We start from the raw sequence: 23,363 nt of genomic DNA on the forward strand, positions 1-23,363 counted from the left end.
GTGCCAGAGAGAGAGGTCTTGGGGAGAGTTCAGGTACAGAGAGCAGAAGCAATTCAAGAGGCAAAGGAATGACTCTGGAGACATTCAAGGTCAGGCTTGACCCTGGCCCAGGTTGCTCAGGGAATTGGGAGGTCTCTCTTCCCTGGAACCATTCCAGGTCAGGTTGTTTGGGGCTCTGAGCAACTTGCTCTAGTTGCAGATGTCTCTGCTGACTGCAGGGGGGTTGGACTAGATGAGCTTGAGAGGTCCCTACCCAGAGCAGTCTGGGATTTTGTGAGTGGTTAAAAAATGAAAATTGCTCTTCTAACTGTGGATTTACCACCCCCACTTCAGGCACTTGAAGTATTTGTGTGTGACTGACTTAGTCTCATTTTTTGAAGGTGTACTGATACCAGAAGTGTGGTTCCCAAGAGCCTTCAAAGGGGTAGAAGGAAGGTGTCCCTGCCAGTGCCAGAGGGTTGGAATTAGATCTTCACAGTCCCTTCCAACCCAAACCATTCCATGAATCTATGAACAATTGGCAGCCTTAAAATCATTGCATAGCAAATTTATTACTCATCAGCAAGCCCTCAGTCTTCTTCCTCAGAATCTGTCAAAACTGGTTCCAAAAAATATGAGTAAGGCAGAAGAGCCAAGTTTCACAGAGTCTTCAGAGAAGCAGGCCTGCCTCCTTCCCTCTGGACAGTGGGACAACCCAACTCAACTCGTTCTCACCACTAATAATTTAACAGCTCAGTGTCTGCTTAATCATTGAATTCCAGACTGGTTTGAGGGGAAGGGACCTTTAAAGATGTCCACTCCAACCCCCATTGCAGTCATTAGGGACATCTTCAGCTAGAGCAGGTTGCTCAGAGCCCCACACAGCCTGACCTGCAATGGTCTCAGGAATAGGCATCTACCACCTCTCTGAGCAACCTAGGGCAGGCTCTCGCCACCCTCAGTGTCAAACACTTCTCCCTTCTCTCCAGTCTGAATCTCCCTCTTTTAGTTCAAACCATCATCTTTTGTCTTCCTGTCACAACAGGCCCTGCTCAGAAGTCTGTCCCCAGCTTTCTGATTGCCCCTTTAAGCACTGAAAAGACCACCAGAAGGTCTCCCTGGAGTCTTCTTTTCTGCAGGCTGAATAACCCCAACTCTCTCAGCCTGGCCTCACAGCAGAGAGCTTCCAGCCCTCCCATCACTGATGTGGCCTCCTCTGGCCCTGCTGGACCAAGAGGTCCATTTCTGTCCTGTGCTGAGGACTCCAGAGGTGGCCCCAGTGCTGTGGGTGGGGTTTCAGCAGAGGTTGCACATTATAGGTAAGGGTCTTGCAGTCACAAAGGACTAGGCCTGTGTGTTATCTCCTTCAGCTGCCTCCTAGCTCCCAGTTTCAGGTATTATCTGGATTGGTTTCCAGCCAGCTTTCTCTGTTCTGTCTTAACTAGTCGTAGGTGGAGACACTGAACTTTCTCATCAGCTGAAGGAGAAATCACAATGAGATGTCACTGGCATGCTGCAAACACCTTCTAATGACTACACAGAGTGTGAGTGGTGACACCATGACAAATCACTCCACCCTTTTGAAGTCTTCTAGGGAAAAACAAAGCGTGGGCAGGAGCTCTGGCTGTGTCTGACAAGATTGGCAGTGCAGGTCTGGAACCAGCAGTGACACCCAGATTTTAATCTCCAGCTGTTGTTTTTGGTCTCTTGAGATCTTAATCCCCTGAGAAGTGTCCCTACTGGTGCAGCCAAACTGCAATTCTGGAATTGCTTTTTCAGTTCTTTGCTGAAAATTTCAATTTTTACATTTCCTTAATGTAAATAAAAAAGAAGGTGATTTTGGGTCACCTGTGAGCTGGACTCTTGGCAGAGGAGAAAGTGTGCACAAGCATTCTGTCTTCTCAGCTGGGCCTGCAACTTTCTGTCCTCTTTGGTTTTTAATAGACACAAAGCCCAGAATCCCAGTGTGGTAGGGGTTGGAAGGGACCTCTGGAGATCATCCAGTCCAATCCCTCTGCTAAAGCTCCCACAGCAGCTTGCCCAGGATCACAGTGGCCAGGTGGCTTTGGAGTCTCTCTAGCGAAGGAGACTCCACAGCCTCTCTGAGCAGCTGCTCCAGGGCTCCAGCACCCTCACACCCAATAAGTTTCTTGTCTTGTTCAGATGGAACCTGCTGGCTTCCCATTTGTGTTCATTTCCCCTTGTCCTGTCCCTGGACACCACTGACAAGAGTTTGGCCCTATCCTCTTGCCCCCCACAGGTCCTTTAGCTGTTGCTGAGCATTGAGAAGATCCCCTGTGTGCCTGCTCTACTCTACACTCAAGGTCTTTCAGCCTTTCCTCTTCAGGATTTTATATTCTTTCCTAAAGTCATCCTTGACTCCTAGTGCCAGGTTCTGCACATTGGCCACAGCAACCCCATGCAGTGCTACAGGCTGGGGTCAGAGTGGCTGGAGAGCAGCCAGGCAGAGAGGACCTGGGGGTACTGGTTGATGGTAGGCTGAACATGAGCCAGCAGTGTGCCCAGGAGGCCAAGAGAGCCAATGGCATCGTGGCCTGGATCAGGAACAGTGTGGCCAGCAGGAGCAGGGAGGTCATTCTGTCCCTGGACTCAGCACTGGTTAGGCCACACCTTGAGTCCTGTGTCCAGTTCTGGGCCCCTCAGTTTAGAAAGGATGTTGACTTGCTGGAACGTGTCCAGAGAAGAGCAACAAAGCTGGGGAGGGGTTTGGAGCACAGCCCTGTGAGGAGAGGCTGAGGGAGCTGGGGTTGCTTAGCCTGAAGAAGAGGAGACTCAGGAGAGACTACCTGAAGGGAGGTTGTAGCCAGGTGAGAGCTGGTCTCTTCTCCCAGGCAACCATCACCAGAACAAGAGGACACAGTCTCAAGCCGCACCAGGGGAGGTTTAGGCTGGATGTTAGGAAGAAGTTCTTCATAGAGAGTGATTGCCCATTGGAATGGGCTGCCCAGGGAGGTGGTGGAGTCACCATCACTGGAGGTGTTTAGGAAGAGACTTAATGGGGTGCTTGGAGCCATGGTTTAGTTGATTAGATGGTGTTGGATGATAGGTTGGACTTGATGATCTCAAAGGTCTCTTCCAACCTGGTTAATTCTATTCTATTCCATTCTATTCTGTTCCATTCTATTCTATTCCATTCCTCTGCAAGGCACTGATAGTGTTCCCAGGACAGGCTGTGCTGCCACTGGAGGAGTCCACCCAAAGGAAGGAATGTTGGTGTCTTTGTAGTGGAGCCCTCTTGGAGCAGTCCCTGCACCGTGGCTGTCCCTGCTTACCAGGGACACAACCCCAGCAAAATCTCATCCCCCTGTGTTTTGGAAGAGAGCCATATTCCATGAGTCAATGTTGAGAGGTGGTTTGGGTTTGCTGTTCCTACCAAGCTTGTCCTAATTCAGTCTTCTCCAGGTCGAGTCCTCGTGGTCAGAGCATTGAGTGAAATTTGGGCACCGCTACACAGTACATTAGAGCACCCTTTGAGTGTGTCATGTTAGCTCTAAGCCATTTCTGCTAGTGAATGCTGCTTTGAAGGTCATCACTGCTACCAGAGAGCAGACCAGTCTGACCCTGTGGATCTCTGGTCCAGTTCAGAACCTGTGTAAATCAGATGGCTGAGTCCTTGGCAAGTCAAGTCTTCAGGATCTCCAGAGCTGAAGTCCCACAGCTTCTTTATGCCCTTGGTTCAGCATTTCCCTTCTCCCATGTGGTCCACATGAACTCTGGCCTCAGCATTCATCTGAAATGATCTGGAAGGTTCTGTTGGAACTACCTCTGTCCAAATCCAAGCCAAACCATTCTATGATTTCTTGGGAAGAATTTTCTTCAGAGATGAGTAACAACTGCAGAGGAGGCAGCTCCGGAAGTATTTGTGTGTCCTTAGTGGGTGTTTGCTTTGCTGTTCAAGAGGAAAGCTCAGGAATTCACTGGTGTGAATTCTTGTTCTCCTTCCATGATTACAAGAATTCCATTTTTCCATGATTCATAGACTCCTAGAATGGTTAGTTTGCATAATAGGTTTTTTCAAAGTCCAGGAAAAGGCTTAGATGCTGTTAGGTAGAGGAGATGAAAATGTTTGAGGGGAAGACAGAACTGTCTTGCATGTGTTTGCTCTTAGACAAGAAGTTGGCACAACCAAAAGAAACCCAAAAGGTAGGAGAAATGCCAGCTGTGAGCCTGCCACAGGCACATCCAGGGCACAAAAGCCTTTAATGCCTGGCTGGCTTTATTACTACAGCAACCAGAAGCAGGCAGATGGGATTGGATTTTCTGCTGGCTCCAAAGAGGGATTTTTTAATGTGTGTGTAACATGGTAACAAATCAACTTGGCCTCCTGCAAAATAATTGAAGAGCTTTTAAGCATTAAACTCTGCTGTTTGGGTACAAGGTCAGGGCAGAGTAATCATTTTTTAGTGAGATGATATTTGGCCAAATTGCTGTGGATAAGGAACAGGAAATACTAAGCTGCACTTTTTTTCCTAGGAGTTAGGAAATCTTTATGACTTTTAAAAAGTCTTCTGTGGGAGGATGATGAATTTTGGGCAGGCTGTGGATGGACTATGGGTGTCCATTTCCCGCCTCAGAGTTGGCAGTGTGGAGTTCCACTCAGATTAGGTCTTTTCTCTATAGAAAGACAAAAGAAAACTCAAAAGACATTCAGCAAGCTTTGGCCAGTTTGGAGAGTTGGGTGGATGAAAAACCTCATGAAGTTCAACAAGGACAAGTATAGGGTCCTGCACCTGGGGAGGAATAACAGCCTGCACCAGTACAGGGGAGGGGTGACCTGCTGGGAAGAAGCTCCACAGAGAGCTGTCTAGAAGTGCTGGTGAACAAGTCCCTCACAAGCCAGCAATATGCCCTTGTGGCCACAGAGGCTAATGCTCTCCAGAGTGTGTCCAGCAGGGCAAGGGAGGTTCTCCTCCCCCTCTACTCTGCCATGGTGAGGACACATATGGAATCCTGGGTCCAGTTCTGGGTTCTCCAGTTCAAGAGGGATAGGGAACTACTGGAGAGAGTGCAGGGAAGGCTACAAAGATGATGAGGTGACCTCATGATGTAGACCCTCATTTAGACCTAGTAGGTTGTCTGTGGTTACAATTCTGCTCTGAGATGTGGCAGGTGTTCAAGGCTGGCTTGCACAGGGCTCTGAGCAACCTCATCTAGTTGAAGATGTCAGTGCTCACTGCAGAGAGGTTGGAACTAGATGATCTTTAAGATACCTTTCCAACACAAACCACTCCATGACTCTGGAGAGTTCTCCAGTAAGCAACAAATAAGCCATCAAATGATGCATATTGATGACAGGTAGACTAAAGCAATTGTGGAGCTTCTGGCTGGAGCTGTGGGGCACTGAATCTGGCTGAAACAGCAGACAAGAAATGTTGAAGGCCTTGGGGTTCTCAAAAGAAAGCTGGTGGCCCAGCTCCTACTTTATTCCAGGAGAACCCTGGAACAGTACCATGCTTGCTAGCATGGAGGTGGAAGGATGGTTTTGCTGTTCTTAGAGGGTAAGGCTGCTAGGGAGAGCCTGAGACACCAAAATGTCATTTCTCCAATTAAGCAGTTGCTTTGTGCCACATTGATTCTTCTGATCTTGTTGCCAAGTGATTTGAGTCTGAAGGCTAATTGAGAGCTGGTTGAGATTGATCAGGCCCTGGAGTGCAGGTGCTTTCTGGTTTGCTGTGCTCACAGTGAGAACAGAGAAGTAAAAGTGATTTTTGGCATGGTAGCCATGTGCAAAGGACAAGAAGACTGTGTGACACCTGGAAGGGCTTAGCTGTGTTAATCTGAGCTGGTGTATCTCTTTTGTTGAAGGGTTCCTGGACAGTGCTGCAGGAAAGCTTCCTGCAGCTCTTGTGCCACAGGTTCAGCCATACCAGCCAGACATGTTTTTTCTACCCCCACAATCCCAGTGCAGTGCAGGTTGGAAGGGACCTCTGGAGATTGTCTAGTGCAACCCCCCTGCTAAAGCAGGGCTACCCACAGCAGCTTGCCCAGGATCACAATGTCCAGGTGGCTTTGGAATCTCTCCAGAGAAGGAGACTCCACAACTTCTCTGGGCAGCCTGCTCCAGGGCTCCAGCACCATTAGACCAAGGAATTTTTTCCATATCTTCAGAAGGAACCTCCTGGGTTCGATCTTGTGCCCACTGCACCATGTCCTGTCCCTGAGCACTACTGGTGAGAGTCTGGCTCCATCCTCTTGACCCCCACAGATCCTTAGCTCTTGTTGAGCCTTGAGAAGATGCCCTCTGGGGCTGCTCTTCTCCAGGCTAAACAGTTCCAGGCCCATCAGAATCTTTGTAGCCCTTTGCTGTACCCTCTCCCGTAGTTCCCTGTCTCTCCTGAACTGGGGAGCCCAACATTGGACTCAGTCCTCCAGATGCAGTCTTACCAGGGCAGAATAGAGGAAAATGAGAACCTCCCTCATCCTTCTGTCCACATTATTCTTTGTGCACCCCAGGAGACCATTGGTACTTCTTGGCCACAAGGGCAGATTGATGGCTCATGGGGAACTCATTGAGTACCAGCATTCCCAGGTCCTTGTCCAGGGAGCTGCTTCCCCACAGGCCTCTGCCCCACCTGTACTGATGCAGGGGGTTGTTCCTCCCCAGGTGCACATCCCTACACTTGCCCTGGTTGAACTTCATGAGGTTCCTGTCCCTCAACTTGCTATCCTGGCCAGGTGGAGGGATCCACTTGAGAATGGTGAGGATCATGTGTGAAGGCAAACAGAAGGGTTTTCCCTGCAGGATTAAGGCACTAAGTGGTCACTTACAAGGAAGAGCTTGTAACCAGTTGTCATTTGGATAGATTAGAACATGGAGCTTGGATATCTGCTCTACCTACTTATGGAAGCTCACAATCCAGAAGTGTTTCTCCCCTTCAGGCCAGTTTTGAAAACACCTTCTAGTTTGTGTCAGAAAAGACTCACTGCAGTCCTCATGCTCTGCAGCTGCTGCTTTCACCTCTGTTCCAACCAAGCTGCGGAGAGGAGAAGTGCTGGTTGTTGTGTGCGTCCTGCTTGTGTGGTGCCCAGTTGGTGGCTGGGGTTAAAGCCCCACAATCTGTTTATAGACTGGAGCTTTTTATTTTTCAATAGCAAAATCAGCAGGCTTTGGGCAGCTGCCTGAAGCTCATTAGAAAATGCCCATCCAAAGCAAGTCAGGAGGAGAGAGGTTAATTCTGACGGGGGCAGTGGGCACTTCGGCTGAAATGCTAGAAACTGGGAAGGGAGCCTGTTTTGTGCATAGTTATATAGTGAAGAAACTTTGTTACCTTACTTCTTGATTTTTCTATGTTAAAACCCTTTTGCTTTCCAAAAGGAATCAATCAGGGTGATTAATTTAGTGCAATAACAAACAGGAATCTCTTCCTTCCTACTCCTCCATGACCTATTTACTGCATCGCTGCTACACAGTGGAGCCTTCTGGGTTAGAAAAGAGCTGAGCAGCTCACTTAAGATTCTACCAATTGTAAACATTTAGGCTTAAAAAGAAAAAATGAGATACAAATTCCAACTCTGTCCCCTTCACTCCATCAGCAGGAGCTGGAGTCACTGGGAGAAGCATTTTGTTTGGGAGCAAGTGTTTGGAATGTGTCTAGTTGAAGCAGAACAGTTATATAACACCACATAAGCCTGAAATTGGGTTACTAAAGTTTGTCCTAGATGCTAAATTTGTCCTCTGGCTTCTTGTCCTGGCACTCAGCACTCCTCCTAACCTGGCTTTTTTTTCTCCTTCATTATTTTCCCAAGTTAGAGCATAATCATTGCTATCTGAAAGTGGCTTCCAGCCCCTAGCATTGCATGATTCTATGACTGGCAGCAACCTAATGAAGTTCTGCAGTGTACCAGCTCCTTACTCCTCCTGTTTTCTGTGCTCTATCCTGTTTTCCATGCAAAAACACCAACAAAAGGTCCCTGGGTTGCTATTTTTTTGCTTGTTTGTTTAATAAAGAGGTTTTGGAACCCTATCTGAAAGCAGGGAAGGTGACAAGCACTGAACCATAGAATCACAAAGGTTGGAAGAAACCTTTTAAGATCTTTGAGTCCAACCGTGAACCCAGCACTGCCAGGTCACCACTAAACCATATCCCTCAGCACCACATCTCCATGGCTTTGAAACCCCTCCAGAGATGGGGACTTGGTCATATGAAAACCAGAAGGAGTTGCTGTTGTCTGCTCTACCTCTGATGCAGTTGTAATTTAAATGATCCTTTGACCTACTCACCCCTCATCTTTTCCTGCCATTTTGATTAGTTTTGGGTTAGTTAAATAATGCAGAGCAAGACAGGGCCAAGAGTGATCTTCTCTGCATCTCTTACATGGCATTGGATGGGCAGAGTATCACCTCCTCCTGTTTCACTGAGGTTTAGGGGTTTGGAAGCTAATCCACTTTTACTCTGTTTAATGTGAGTTGTGTTCTTCAAATGCTTGGGTCCTTCAGCTGAAACATTATGCAAGGCTCAGTCATTACCTGGACAAATTCAAACAGATCCTTATCGACACCATTAGCTTGTCAGCCAAGTGTGTCATCTCCTCAGGTGACATGTGGGGAGTTAATTGGACCTGGGGTGTAGTGGTGCTTGTTTGTTTCTCCCTTTTGATTTATTGCAAACCTCTCTGTATCTTGATGTTGTGTTTTGATTGAGCTTGAGGGAAAGTAATTACTTAGAACCTACACATGTCAAACCCATCCTTTAACCCTTTCATTGTCTTCACTAGTTTGGTATCACCACATCTTACAGATCAGCCTCTGCAGTCTGGGGATCTCCTTAGAACCACAGCATCATTTGGGTTAGAAAAGACCTTTAAGGTCAAGTCCAACCATTCTCTAACTCTGCCAAGGCTGGTGCTAAACCATGTTCCTCAGCACCATATTGCTCTCTCCCCCTTGTTTCTCTCCCCCTTGTTTCTCTCCCCCTTGTTTCTCTCCCCCTTGTTTCTCTCCCCCTTGTTGTTTCTCTCCCCCTTGTTGTTTCTCTCCCCCTTGTTGTTTCTCTCCCCCTTGTTGTTTCTCTCCCCCTTGTTGTTTCTCTCCCCCTTGTTGTTTTCTCCCCCTTTTTCTCCCCCTTGTTGTTTCTCTCCCCCTTGTTGTTTCTCTCCCCCTTGTTGTTTCTCTCCCCCTTGTTGTTTCTCTCCCCCTTGTTGTTTCTCTCCCCCTTGTTGTTTCTCTCCCCCTTGTTGTTTCTCTCCCCCTTGTTGTTTCTCTCCCCCTTGTTGTTTCTCTCCCCCTTGTTGTTTCTCTCCCCCTTGTTGTTTCTCTCCCCCTTGTTGTTTCTCTCCCCCTTGTTGTTTCTCTCCCCCTTGTTGTTTCTCTCCCCCTTGTTGTTTCTCTCCCCCTTGTTGTTTCTCTCCCCCTTGTTGTTTCTCTCCCCCTTGTTGTTTCTCTCCCCCTTGTTGTTTCTCTCCCCCTTGTTGTTTCTCTCCCCCTTGTTGTTTCTCTCCCCCTTGTTGTTTCTCTCCCCCTTGTTGTTTCTCTCCCCCTTGTTGTTTCTCTCCCCCTTGTTGTTTCTCTCCCCTCTGACCACCCTTAGCAGTGTGAGAACCTTTTACTGTAGATCTCCTCTAGCCAAGTCCTCCTGTACATATTTGCAGTAAATCCTGTCCTGTGTTTGTCACCAGGGAGACTGCAGCTATGACCTGGAGATCCAGCCTCACTTGCAGATTGAAGATGTTCATGTTAGAAGGAGAAAAAGCCACCTTTCCACCACCAGCTCCATGATGGATCAGAAAGCATGCTCATCTGGATCAAGAGGAAAACCATTGTTCCCTGATAGAAATGATGATGGGAATGAACTCTTTGCCACATTCAAAGTAACAAAGGCTCTCAGAAGAACTTCAGGGTTAACTGGGGACATGCCTGTGTTGCACTCAGACACCAATACCTCAGCAAGACAGCTTCTTCCTGTTGAAAGCACTGACCAGGGCAGGCAAGTGGATGAGGAACTAGAGGTGACTTTTGACTTGAATGAGTCTTTTGACCTTTGTGATGACAGTGAAAGTCTTGAAATTCATGCAAGTGAGGCAATGAAGGGATGCACAGCTGTGGGTAAAGCTTGTAGGTCACTGGGGACACCCCACACAGATTCAGGTTATGGTAGCTTCACAGGTGACAAGTCACCGCTGCCCTCTAACTTATTTTATCTTCCTGAGTCATACCTGGATTCCTTTGCTCTTGTGAGGCCATCTGAGGAGCCTTCTGGGCTAAAGAACACATTTTCTCTTGTGAAAAGGCTTTTAGCACAATCTCCTCCCTCCCTGAATCACCTTGATGCCTTTGAAAGCACACTGAGCAATGAAGAAACGCCACGGCCCCTCCAAAGAGCGATTTGTGGTAGCTCTTCAGACAGGCTGCAGGACAAAGTCTTGCCTGTGGCTTCAGAAGCTGATGCTTCACTGCTGCTCTTTGAGCATCCTGAGCTGAGAGTCACAAGTGAATCGTGTGCTTCTGTCCATGCCTGTTTGCCAGAACCTCTGTCATCTCCTGAGGCTGCTGCTGGTAGAGCTGAAGAGGAGCATCCTTGGGATGACAGCTTTGAGGGTCTGCTTGACAATGAGGAATTCCCTGAAACCCAAAGGAAAGCTGCAAATCACACTCCAAAAAATAAGCCTTCAAAGAAGAGTTTTGTCCAAGAGGATGAAGCTCTGGAATTTAATAAGCAAGAAGTGATGATGGATGAGGAGAGGAGTGTCCATTTATTTGAAGATGACCATATTCCTGACACAAACAACCAAAGTTATTCTACAAGCAAGAAGCGTTTCACACCTTCCCATGAACCCTGCTTGATCAGCAGGCCAGAGGCAGAGGAAGAGTCTGAGTGGCTTCCTTCAGAGGTGGGCTGCCTGAATGCTGACAAAACCTGCAAGGGGCAACCAACCAGCAGTAAACCCACCCCCATGGAGGTGTCAGGGGATACCAGTGTGACCAAGCAGCTTCTGGACAATGATGATCTTCATGATTGCTCTCAGGAGCTCTTTTCTGTCAACTTTGAACTGGGATTTTCCATTGAAGAATGTGAGGATGACATCCTTGAGGAAAACAGCAGTAACACCAGAAAGTCAACCAGTGCCCCAGGGAGTCATGGAGATGTTAACTCCGAAACCAAATTGCTGGAGGATAGCTCCAGGCTTGAAACATCACCAAAATGGGATTGCAGAAGTCTTGAGAGGAGACACATCTCCACACCATTGCTGTTCCAGGGAAGGGACATGGAGGACAGAGAAGGGGCTGAGGATGCCACCACTGCAGTGCCTTTCTTGGAGTCAGGAGGCAGAAGAAAGGGCAGAGGATCACCTGAAGCTTTAGCTTTGGCACTTTCTACGCCAACACGTGGAAAGGCTATCAAAAAGACTCCCAGGAATATCTTCTCTAGTGCCAAGGAGATTGCAGAGGTGACTTTTGCAGAAGTAAATAAAAGCCCACACAGGCAGGACTGTGGGAGTTCAGCCACAGATAGGCTTGAGTCTCCTTTAGGAAGAACTGAAAGCCTGGAAGACATCAACCTTCATCCCTCATGTGTGTTTCCTGCTTCAGGTAGGGATGGCAGTGGTGCAGTCAGTTCATGTGTAAATAAATAGAATCCAGAGAATTTTGTATCCTTTGGTTATATGGCTTACTTAGGAAGGATGAATCACAGTGTCCTAGAGTCGTGGGGGTTGAAAAGGACCTCTGGAGATCATCCAGTCCAAACCCCCCTGCTAAAGCAGGGGCACCCATAGCAGGTTGCCCAAGATCACAATGGCCAGGTGGGTTTGGAATTTCTTCAGAGAGATTCCACAGCCTCTCTGGGCAGCCTGCTCCAGAGCTCCAGCGCCCTCACACCAAACAAGCTTCTCCTCCTGTTCAGATGAAACGTCCTGGGTTCCAGTTTGTGCTCACTGCCCCTTGCCTGTGCCTGAACACCACTGACAGGAGTCTGGCCCCATCCTCTGGTCCCCCACAGGTCCTTTACCTATTACTGAGCATTGATCAGATCCCTTCTCAGGCTGCTCTTCTCCAGGCCAAGCAGCCCCAGGTCTCTTAGCCTTTCCTCCTCAGAGAGACCAGACCCCTAATCAATCTTTGGAGTTTCCACTGAACTCTGAGTTTTTCTTGCTTCTCACTGCCCTAAGCAGTGAATCAAAGCATTAACCACCTCCTTTTGGGTGCCTAAAACAGGCTTTTTTTTTCCTCCTTTCTCTTTGCCTTTGTCTGATAGCCTTCATACTTTCTGAAGATGACTGATTGTTGAACATCACCTTTCTTCCTGTGTCGTTACACCTTCAAAGGGATATTTTGGTTTGCTGAATTCAAACCCTGCCCTCTGGTTAATGAAGAAGAATAGTGGCATCCTGGCCTGCATCAGGAACAGTGTGGCCAGCAGGAGCAGGGAGGTCATTCTGCCCCTGTACACTGCACTGGTTAGGCCGCACCTCGAGTACTGTGTCCAGTTCTGGGCCCCTCAGTTTAGGAAGGATGTTGACTTGCTGCAGCGTGTCCAGAAAAGGGCAACAAGGTTGGTGAGGGGCTTGGAGCACAAGCCCTATGAGGAGAGATTGAGGGAGCTGGGGTTGCTTAGCCTGGAGGAGACTCAGGGGTGACCTTGTTGCTCTCTACAACTACCTGAAGGGGGGTTGTAGTGAGGCGGAGGTTGGTCTCTTCTCCCAGGCAACCAGTACCAGAACAAGAGGACACAGTCTCAGGCTGCGTCAGGGGAGGTTTAGGCTGGAGGTTAGGAGGAAGTTTTACACAGAGAGAGTGATTGCCCACTGGAATGGGCTGCCTGAGGAGGTGGTGGGGTCACCGTCGCTGGGGGTGTTCAGGGCGAGGCTTGACAGGATGCTTGGTTGTATGGTTTAGTTGATTAGGTGGTGTCGGATGATAGGTTGGACATGATGATCTCGAAGGTCTCTTCCAACCTGGTTAATTCTATTCTATTCTATTCTATTCTATTCTATTCTATTCTATTCTATTCTATTCTATTCTATTCTATTCTATTCTATTCTATTCTATTCTATTCTATATCAAGTAAGATTAAAAAAAAAAAACAAACAACAAATCCAAAAAAAAACCCCAAAGAGCCAAACAAGGTCAGACTTGATGTGGCCCTTGGCAACCTGATCTAATTGGAAGTCTCCCTGCTTTCTGCTGGGGAGTTGGACAAGATGACCTTTGAGGGTCCCTTCCAACCCAATGCACTCAATGAAAAACAACAAAACAAACAAAAAAACCCCCAAACAAACAACAAGGAAAAACCCAAAACAGCCAATCAAGCAAAAAACAACCAACCAAACAACAAAACCCCCAGAACCAAACAACAGCACCCCCAAATATGGCTGTACTTGTATGGAACCAACAAGCAATAGGGCAAGAGGAAATGGCCTCAACATTTCAGGGGAGGTTTAGGTTGGGCATGAGCAACAATTTCTTCCTCAAAAGGGTTGCCAAAGCTTGGCCCAGGCTGCCCAGGGCAGTGGTGGAATCCATATCCCTGGAGAGGTTTCAAAGGCATGGAGATGTGGTGCTGAGGGACATGGTTTAGTGGTGACCTGGCAGTGGTTAATGGTTGGACTTGATAATCTTGGAGGCCTTTTCCAACCATGATGGTTCCACGATTCCATGAAAAGGAATTAGAAAGAAGACTTTTTAGTGAGCTCTGGTTTTGTTACAGTGCACCCAAAGTGATGTGTGTCACAGAACACTTCTCTTACTCAACTTTTAAGGGCTTCTTACCCTGGTGTCATTCTTCACCTCCCATTTTTTGTGGCTCTGCCTCCTGGGATAATCACTTCCTCTCAGCACCTCTCCAGGTGAGGAAGATGTATTGTCCATCTCAGCTGGAGATGATTTATTTTGAGTAAGAAGGGTAAAAGGAACAATATTTGCTGCACAGGTCAATAATTCATCTCCTTTGTGGGTCCTTTGCTGAGAGAGACAGGTTTTGATTGCTGAGCTCCAGCAGCATTGTGCTGGGAACAAGGACATCTCCTTCGCAGCCTTGTTGACTCTTATGTTTTCGGCAGGACCCAGCAGTGAGAGCGAAGAAGAGATCGTTTTCCAGAGAAAAAACAGGAGAAAGAAGAATGTTTTGAAGTCTCCTGATGTGAGTCTTGGAAAAAGAGACAAACAAAGACCAGAGAAGCAAAGCGATGAGTGAAAGAGCAGAGGGGAAAAAGCCCTCCCTGCAATTCTTTCTGTTTCCACAGGTTCGGAACGACTCCGATGCCGAGTCACCCGTCCGCACCACCAGGAAACGCCAGCGCCCTCTGAACGTGGTGAGTGGGACAGAGGGAAACCAGCTCATTGGGGAGTGGATATTTGAACTCCAACCTCTTCCTCTGGTCTGCAGGACTCTTCTTATTGAAAATATAGTCACAGTGTTGTTTGGGTTGGAAAAGACCTCTAAGGTCATCTTTATTCCTCTTCAATATCTTTATTGATGATCTGGATGAGGGGATTGAGTCAGTCATCAGTAAATTTGCAGATGACACCAAGCTGGGAGGAGATGTTGATCTGTTAGAGGGCAGAAGGGCTCTGCAGAGGGACCTTGACAGGTTGGACAGATGGGCAGAGTCCAACATGATGGCATTCAACAAATCCAAGTGCTGGGTGCTGCACTTTGGCCACAACAACCCCATGCAGAGCTACAGGCTGGGGTCAGAGTGGCTGGAGAGCAGCCAGGCAGAGAGGACCTGGGGGTGATGACTGACAGCAGTGTGAACATGAGCCAGCAGTATGCCCAGGTGGCCAAGAAGGCCAATGGTATCCTGGCCTGCATCAAGAATAGTGTGGCCAGCAGGAGCAGGGAGGTCATTGTGCCCCTGTACTCTGCACTGGTGCCATGGTTTAGTCATGAGGTCTGTGGTGACAGGTTGGACTTGATGATCTTTAAGGTCAATTCCAACCTTATTGATTCTATGATTCTAAGTTCAACCATCAACCCAGCACCACCATGGCCATTAAACCACATCCCTAAGTGCTGTGACTACAGGTTTCTTCAACACCTCCAGGGATGGTGACTCCACCACCTCGTTGGGCAGCCTGTTCCAATGTCAAATATCTTCTGCCATGTGGCCTAAGGTGTATGAAGAAGGCTGCATTAGTAAGAGTGTGGCCAGCAGATGGAGGAAGGTTCTCCCTCTCTGCTTTGCCCTGCTCAGGTCATATCCAGAGTCCTGGGTTGGGTTCTGGGCTCCCCAGTTCAAGAAAAACTGGGAACTGCCTGGCTGACTGTGTTTGTGAAATGTTCCTCTAGTCTGACATGTCCAGTGATGACAGCAGCATGGATTTTCAGCAGAGCACCAGGAGGATCACAGACACCAGCTCAGCAGCTGCTAACAAAAACCAGCTGAGAAGTACCAAAAGGCAGAAGGTCAAGAGCAATTTTTCACACAGGGTATGTGATGTCAGGTGGCTTTCTTCACACCTTGAATGTCACATCTGGAGCAGCTTGCATTGAAGTGGTAATGTTGATAACTGCTCTGCTTTGTAACTGACTCCCTAATCCAGAAGAGGCAGGGAGAGACTCCAGTGGAGGCTACAAAGATGCTGAGGGGCCTGGAGCATGTATCTGAGATGTGTCCATGACTACAGTTCATGTCAGATGCCTCATCTCCCTAATGATGTGCATTCTCACAAAATCCCAGGATCTCAGTGTGGTGGGTTGGAAGGGACCTCTGGGGGTCACCCAGTCTAACACACAGGGGCACCCAGGGCAGATTGTCCAGGATCACAATGGCCAGCTAGGTTTGGAATCTCACCAGGAGACTCCACAACCTCTCTGGGCAGCCTGCTCCAGGGCTCCAGCACCCTCACACCAAACAACTTTCTCCTCCTCTTCAGATGGAACCTCCTGGGTTTCAGTTTGTGCCCATGGCCCCTTGTCCTGTCTCTGAGCACAACTCACAAGAGTCTGGCCCTATCCTCTTGCCCTCCACAGGTCCTTTAGCTCTTGCTGAGACTGAGAAGATGCCCTGTCAGGCTGCTCTTCTCCAGGCTCAACAGCCCCAGGTCTCTCAGTGTTAGATCAACCTTTGGCAGGCTCTGTCTCTCTTAAACTGGGGAGCCCAGACCTGGGCATGTGTAATGTTAATTGATTAGCAGCCAGCTCCTAACTACAATTTAATTCTTTGTTTTTCTCCTTTAGCATGAAGCAAGACAGTTTCTAGATGAAGAAGCTGAGCTGTCCCAGCAAGATGCAGAGGTTGTCTCATCTGATGAGAATGAGGATATAGAGAGCGAGCTGAGCTCTTCCCTTGCTCAGTTCCTGAATGATGAAGCAGAGGTCACACAAGTGTTGAATGGTGAGTGAGGAGGTTTGGGTCTGGTTAGACACTAAGGGATGTTGTGTTTGAGCATGGCCTTTTGATCAGCTAATGGAGAATCATTAAGGCTGGAAAAGTCCTCCAAGAACATCAAGTCCAACAGTCTCAGTTCACATTTGCTGTGCTAGGTCAGACACCAGCTGATGAAGGGTGTTGCTATGTGGGGGTTGGTCTCTTCTCCCAGGCAACCAGCACCAGAACAAGAGGACACAGTCTCAAGCTGTGCAAGGGGAAGTTTAGGCTTGATCTTAGAAGGAAGTTCTTCACAGAAAGAGTGATCGCCCATTGGAATGGGCTGCCTAGGGAGGTGGTGGGGTCAACATCCCTGGAGGTGTTTAAGAAGAGCCTGGATGAGGCACTTGGTGCCATGGTCTAGTTGATTAGCTAGGGTTGGGTGATTGGTTGGACTGTTTTGATGATCTTGGAGGTCTCCCCCAACCTGGCTGATTCTGTGATCTTTCTGGACCATTTTTGCTTCAGTCAGCAGGAGCTTTCTAAAGAAAGACAGCAGAGCAAGAACATTGGTCTGTCTGCCTTATGTTCATGGTGCAGAAGGCCTTGTGGGACTGGGGAAAATCCACACAAATTTGGCAAAAAAAAGTGCTTTGGAAAATGGCAATGAACAGCTTCATGGAATCACAGAATAGCTGTGGTTGGAAGAGACCTCCAAGGTCATTGAGCCCAACTGCCTGGTCACCATTAAACCATGTCCCTCAGCACCACACTTCCATGGCTTTGAAACCCCTCCAGAGATGGATTCCACCACTGCCCTAAGCAGCATGGGCCAGGCCATGACAACCCTCAAGGGGAAGAAGTTGTTCTTCCTGTCCAACCTAAACCTCCCCTGGGGCAACTTGAGGCCATTTCCTCTTGTCTTGTTCCTTGGGAGAAGAGCCCAACCCCACCTGGCTCCAATCTCCTGTTAGGAATGGCTGGATAAGGAGAAGAGTAATCAATGAAAACATGAATCCTTCCCAACAGCTCTTCCCTTTCTCTTCCTGCTTGCTTTCAGAGTGTGAGATGAAAGGAGTTTACCTGAAGTCCGTCCGCAGCCCAGCTCTGGGCAGCAGTTACAAAATGGTCCATCGTGCATTCGACAGCATGGCCGTTTTCTCACAGGTATGGAGGGAGAGGACTTCTCCTGGTGAAATTCCACTGGCCTCTCACCATGCTTAGGTTTTAATCCTGCTCTGAAGTCCGGTTGCAGCCATGCTCTTGCCGCTGGGCAAGCATCAGTGCTGAGAGATCACATTTGCTCCAACAGTTAGAAATTTAGTTCCTGAAACATCTAGGAGATGACAGGGCAGCTATCTAACGGTGCTTCTGACTGCTCCTCAGCTCTTTGGCTGGGTGCATCTTGCTGTCCACTGTCACTGGGGATTGACCCCTGACTAGAGTCCAGCAGAGACTACAAAGCTGCTGAGGGGCCTGGAGTGTCTCTGTCAGAAGGAAAGACTGAGAGACCTGGGGAAGTTGAGCCTGGAGAAAAGCAGTCCCAGAGGGCGTCTTCTCAGTGTTCAGCAAGAGCTAAAAGGTCTGTAGGGGGGCAAGCTGATGGGGCCAGGCTCTTGTCAGTGGTGCCCAGTGACAGGACAAGGGGCAACAGACACAAACTGGAACTCAGGAGGTTCCACTTGAAGATGAGGAGAAACTTGTTTGGTGTGAGGGTGCTGGAGCCCTGGAGCAGGCTGCCCAGAGGGGTTGTGGGGTCTCCTTCTCTGGAGAGATCTCAAAGCCACCTGGCTATTGTGATCCTGGGCAAGCTGCTGTAGGTGCCTCTGCTTTAGCAGGGGGGTTGGACTGGTTGATCTCCAGAGATCCTTTCCAACCTCACCATGCTGGCATTCTGTGAATGCAGAGCCCTAGATTTAATGTCAAGGACAAAGCACTGGGGTTTTTTTAAGACACAGCAAACTTGCAGTTGTGCTTACTGATCATTTGCCAGCAGGTCACAAGAAGTCATGGGCCTTGAGCAGTTTTGCCTAGTGGAAGGTGTCTGTGCCCATGGCAGGGGAGTTGGAGCTAGATGATCTTTAGGTCCTTTCCAAGCTACACCATTTTATGAATCTATGGCTCAATGTCCACAGCCTCAGCTCACAATGTCAGTTTTGTGGTTGCTTCGCCTGAGGTTCTGCAGAAGCAGCCAAGTTTGAGCTTCCATTTTACTTCAGACATTGCACAGGTTGGTGCATGGGATGGGTTTGATCAGCAAAGTGCACGTATGGGGAGGAGCAGGATCGTCACAGGGCTTCAACACTTACCAGGTTTGGTGTTTCCTCCACAGATTCCTGAGCAAGACCAGGCTTATGCAGAAGACAGCTTCTGTGTGGGAGAGGAGGAAGAGGAGCCTTGCCCCAAAAATGAATCTAGTGAGGAAGAAGTGAGTGTGAATTTTGATCTCCTACACAATGAGGCCTTCAGTGGTGGGAGGAAACAGTACCTGACCCGCCGCAGGAGGAGGCTAAACCAGGCCAGGGTGGAGGAGACCTGCTCTGTCCCACTGCAGAAGAAGAAACCATCCCGGATTATTGTCCTCAGTGACTCCAGTGGGGATGAAGCCGTTAGCAGCAGTGAGAAGCCTGTGAGGCCAGACTGTTTGAGGGCAGAACAGAAAAACAAGCCACCCAAGGCATTGCCTTCGGCCTCCTCTGTGCAGCATGAAGGAACTGCTGGGGATACTGTTGCTCAGCAGTCTGTGAAGGACAAGAATGAGTTACTTCTTGGGTTGAAGGCTTCAGTATCTGAAATGCTGGATTTTCACCCAGAGCATCATGGCAGGAGGACATGCTCTCCACCAGCTGTCCCTGAGCTGGGGAAGGAGGATCTCCAGGCTCCCTCTGAGGTTGGTGTCAACTCAGTACAATATTTATTCTCACTTCACTCTTTCCTAGATGATGTGAAGCTGTGGATGCTTCAAGCCTGAATGTGTTGAAACCCAAATTGGATGGGATCTGGAGCATCCTGATCTAGTGGAAGATGTCCCTGCCTATGGTAGTGGGGGTGGAACTAGATGATCTTCAGGGTCTCTTCCAACCTAAACCATTCTGTGATCCTCTCACCTCACATTTGGCTAGATGATCTGACCCATGGGGACCTGTCCTAGTGTTGTTGTTTTGGGGGCTATCAGGAGCACAGTAGCAAAAGGTGACAACCTTTGGCGGGTCCATTCTGCTTTACATTGTCTCCCTTTTCTTTGATGTAGAGCTTTTTTCACTCACAGTGTAAATTGGAGAGTGTCTTGGAGAGGAGAAACTGTCCTGAGTCTGCTGCTCTGGAGGAATGTGAATCTATTTCAAACAGCACAGTGTCCACTGATTCATAAAATCACAGGGTGGGTTGGGTTAGAAGGGACCCTGATTAGAGATTGTATAGTTCCAACCCCTCTGCCATGGGCAGGGACACCTTCTAGACCAGGTTGCTCAAGGCCTCATCCAACCTGGCCTTGAATACCTCCAGGGAGGGGGCATTCAAGACCTCCCTGGGCAACCTGTTCCAGTGTCTCACCACCCTCACTAATCCTTCCTAATCCCCAGTCTAAATACCTTGGGTTTGTTTAAGATTTTATTAACTGGAGTGAAACCCAAGGTGGAACCTTGGAATCATCATCAGTTAAAAGCCAGTATTGATTTTCTTGGCACATTGTTCAGCCTCATCCTTCTGTGATCTCTCAGAAACCCTGATTTTTACCACAGGTGGGAAGTTCCTTGAAGAGTGCCTGCAGAAACCCTTCAGTTCCACCTCCCTCTTCTTCCACAAAGACCTCTGCAGCTCCAGTTCCATTTCCACCTGCTCCTCTGGAGAAGCCCCCTTCCCTCTGCATTCTGGCAGACAGCAGGGAGATCTCCTCTGGAGCTGAGGTGATCTCCTCCTTGAAGGCCCTGCATGGCATGAAGGTGCAGATTTGCTCACTGGGCAGCAGTGATTATGTGGTCAGCAACCGCCTGGCCGTGGAGAGGAGGTTTCTGTCTGAGCTGCTGAGCCCAGCCAACAGGAACAAGGTCACCCAGAGGATCCAGTGCCTGCAAAACACCTTTGAGAGGGTCTGTATGATTGTGGAGAAGGACAGGGCTAAAGCAGGTAGGTGTTCCCAGCTGGGGGCACATGGGGACACACTGGGCACACTGCTTTGGTGTGTGGTACAGGACAGAAAATAGATGGAAAACCATCTTGTGGGCACAGCTTTGCTTTGGTGACACAAATGTAATGGCCCAGCTATGGAAACAAGGACAGAATTGGTCACTTTGTGTCCACTTTGTTCCCTTTTTGCTCATTAGGCCCTTTCCTGAGCACTGCTGCTTTCTTGTTTGCCAGCATCCAAGTACATTCTAACCTCTGGTAGCTTGGTGTCTCCTGTTGTACAGCCTTTAAGTATTCCTCCCAACCCTCTCTCCCACTGATATTCCTCAACTCAATTCCTCAACCTCTCCCATAGCACCTCTGACCCCTCCTGTCTCCTTCATATGTTTCCCTCATCATCTTTTTAGCTCCTGTGGATGAAACAAATCCATTCATGGTTCTACAAGTGTTGAAGGCCAGGCTGTTTGGGGCTCTGAGCAACCAGTTGCAGATGTCCCTGGTGACTGCAGGGGGGTTTGACTGGATGGGCTTTAAGGTCTCTTCCAACTCAAGCAAGTCTGTGACTCTCAAAGCAGGGGATCTTTGAGCTGTTTTCATAGAATCATGGAATTGTTTTGGTTGGAGAAGACTTCTAAGATCATCAAGTCCAACCTTCAACCCAGCCTCCTTTTCTCCTGGCTGAACAACCCCAGTTCCCACAGCTACTCCTCACCACACCTTTTCTCCAGGCACTTCAGCAGCATGGTTGCCTTTCTCTGGCCATCAAAACCGTGTCCTAAAGTGCCTTGCCCATGTTTGTTACCACCTGGACAGCAGTGATTCCTGCTGGATGTGCTTTCTCACTTGGATCTCACTCATATCTCTTGTTTTCACTCTGCAGGAGAAACATCTCGCATCTTCCAGAGGACACAGTACTATGATGGGGTCCTTGCAGCCTTGGTCCAGGCTGGGGTCCGAATTCTCTTCAGCTCTTGCCAAGAGGAAAGTGCTGCTCTGCTGAAGGACCTGGCTTTGGTGGAACAGAGGAAGAATGCTGCCATTCGTGTGCCAACAGAGGTGGAGGGTCACAAGAGGGAAATGCTCAACTTCTACTTGACCATTCCCAACCTCAGCTACCCAGCTGCTCTCAACATGTGCCATTGCTTCAGCTCCATCAAGGAGCTGACCAACAGGTAACAGCAAAGGTGTCCAGAAGGTGCTTTGAGGCCTGACTGCTTTGGATCTTCTGTCTCATCCAGGACTTTCTGCCAGGGGAGTTGCTTAGGGAGATCTTCTCTCTGCCTTGCTGTTAGAACCACAGGGTTGTTTTGTTTGGAAGAGACCCTTAAGACCATTAAGTCCACCATTGCCAAGTTCACCACTAACCATGTCCCTCAGCACCACTTTCCATGGCTTTGAAACCCTTCCAGGGATGGGGACTCTGCCACTGCTGTGGGCAGCCTGGACTAGGCCATGACAACCATTTTGGGGAAGAAATTGTTGCTCATGTCCAACCTAAACCTCCCCTGGTGCAATCTGAGGCCATTTCCTCGTGTCCCATCACTTGTTCCCTGGGAGAGGAGACCAATCCCCACTTGGCTCCAGCCTTCTTTCAGAAAGTTGTAGAGAGCAATGAGGTCTCTCCTCAGCCTCCTTTTCTCCTGGCTGAACAACCCCAGTTCCTGCAGCTGCTCCTCACCACACCTTTTCCCTGGGTGCTTCAGCAGCTTGGTTGCCCTTCTCCGGGCCTGCTCCAGTTACTCCCAGAGCTCCTCAGAAGCTTTCCTGTCTCCTTATCACTCCTGCTCTTCATGCATTTCTCAGTCTCTCCAACGTGAGCAGACCCAGGCCATGACATGGCCCTATTTCCACCACCACCTCCCTTTGTGCCTCACCTTTCCCTCTCCCCTTCCATGGTTTTCCATTTCATCTGCAGCTCTCCTGCTTAGGCTGGTGTGCTCACAGCCCTCAGGAACCTGGCAAGAGGTGACCAGCAGTAGCTCCTGGTATTCCTCTTGCTCTCTTTGCATTGGACACTTGCCTTCTTTTGTTGGTGTTATGCCCTGAGGTGTCCCCCTGCTGTGGTCTCTTACAGCTCCCCCTCAGAGATTGCTGCTGGTGCCCAGGTCAGTGCACAGAAGGCAGAGGAGATCTTCCGCTACCTCCACTACGGCTTTGACCTGCAGATGCTGCCTGACGACCTCAGTGCCAAGGGGAGAAGCAACACCAAGAGCTGAGGAGGTGAACGGGGGCTTAGGGACTCTCCCCCCACCAAAGCTGATTTCTTTTAACTGCACTTTATGGAGTTGTGGGTCACTGTAAAATATTGTAAATAAATCCTTGTGGAAATACCAGGGGTTGGAGGTGCTGCATCCAGCTCACACCCAAAGGATGGCTCTGACCCCAGCAGGGTCCCAGTCGTGGCTGCTGTGTCCCACAGACCCATGTCACTACAGAGCTGACCATGTGTACTCTCTGGGCAGACAGATGTTTCCTGGGAAGGATCGTCCCAAAATTCCCTTAAAAAGGAGAATTACGGCTGAAGAGTTTTGGTGGAGCCAGAAAGGAGGGGACAGAACCAGCCTAGTCACTTGCCAGCTACTCCAAGATGGGTACCCACAGTTCCTGCTCCTTTTTCCTGACCATAGCACTGAGGGGTTGGCCAGCTGTGCAGTGGAGATGTATGGGCCCAGGGCAATGAACTTCTCTTGATCTTCGGTGGCATCAGAGAAGCCATCCCTTGTGAGAAGCCCTCCCCCCTCTCCTGCTCCCAGAGACCTCAGCACACAGCCGGCTGCTGCCACACTGTGGTTGTCTGACAGAACACTCCGTGTGGATTCCTTATTGTCCTATCAGGGGTTTGAGGAGATGACCTGCAAAGGCCCCCTCCAGCCCAAAACACTCTGTGAGGTTTTGATTCCATCCCTTCCTGGAGCATGTTACTGAAGAAGGGAGGGCAAGGAGCAGAGAGAAATTGCTTCAGTGAGGCCTGAGTGAGGGACCACCATGGA

The 23,363-nt window shown here is 49.0% G+C and overlaps 1 protein-coding gene across 1 annotated transcript in view; it reads left to right on the forward strand.

Moving 5' to 3' along the window:
• Window positions 1–22,789, forward strand: part of FANCM (FA complementation group M) — a 73,177-nt gene extending 50,388 nt beyond the window's left edge. Inside the window, exons 14-23 of the mRNA XM_054162155.1 lie at window positions 9,616–11,527; window positions 13,996–14,075; window positions 14,179–14,247; window positions 15,228–15,368; window positions 16,119–16,275; window positions 17,309–17,415; window positions 18,581–19,138; window positions 19,989–20,373; window positions 21,254–21,545; window positions 22,448–22,789. Of these exons, the coding sequence (XP_054018130.1) occupies window positions 9,616–11,527; window positions 13,996–14,075; window positions 14,179–14,247; window positions 15,228–15,368; window positions 16,119–16,275; window positions 17,309–17,415; window positions 18,581–19,138; window positions 19,989–20,373; window positions 21,254–21,545; window positions 22,448–22,589 (3,843 nt within the window). The 3' untranslated portion in view covers window positions 22,590–22,789. The remainder of the gene's footprint in view (window positions 1–9,615; window positions 11,528–13,995; window positions 14,076–14,178; window positions 14,248–15,227; window positions 15,369–16,118; window positions 16,276–17,308; window positions 17,416–18,580; window positions 19,139–19,988; window positions 20,374–21,253; window positions 21,546–22,447) is intronic.
• The last annotated feature ends 574 nt before the right edge of the window (window positions 22,790–23,363 follow it).

The sequence above is a fragment of the Dryobates pubescens genome, chromosome 5, assembly GCF_014839835.1.
Source record: "Dryobates pubescens isolate bDryPub1 chromosome 5, bDryPub1.pri, whole genome shotgun sequence".
In the NCBI taxonomy this organism is placed as follows: Eukaryota; Metazoa; Chordata; class Aves; order Piciformes; family Picidae; genus Dryobates; species Dryobates pubescens.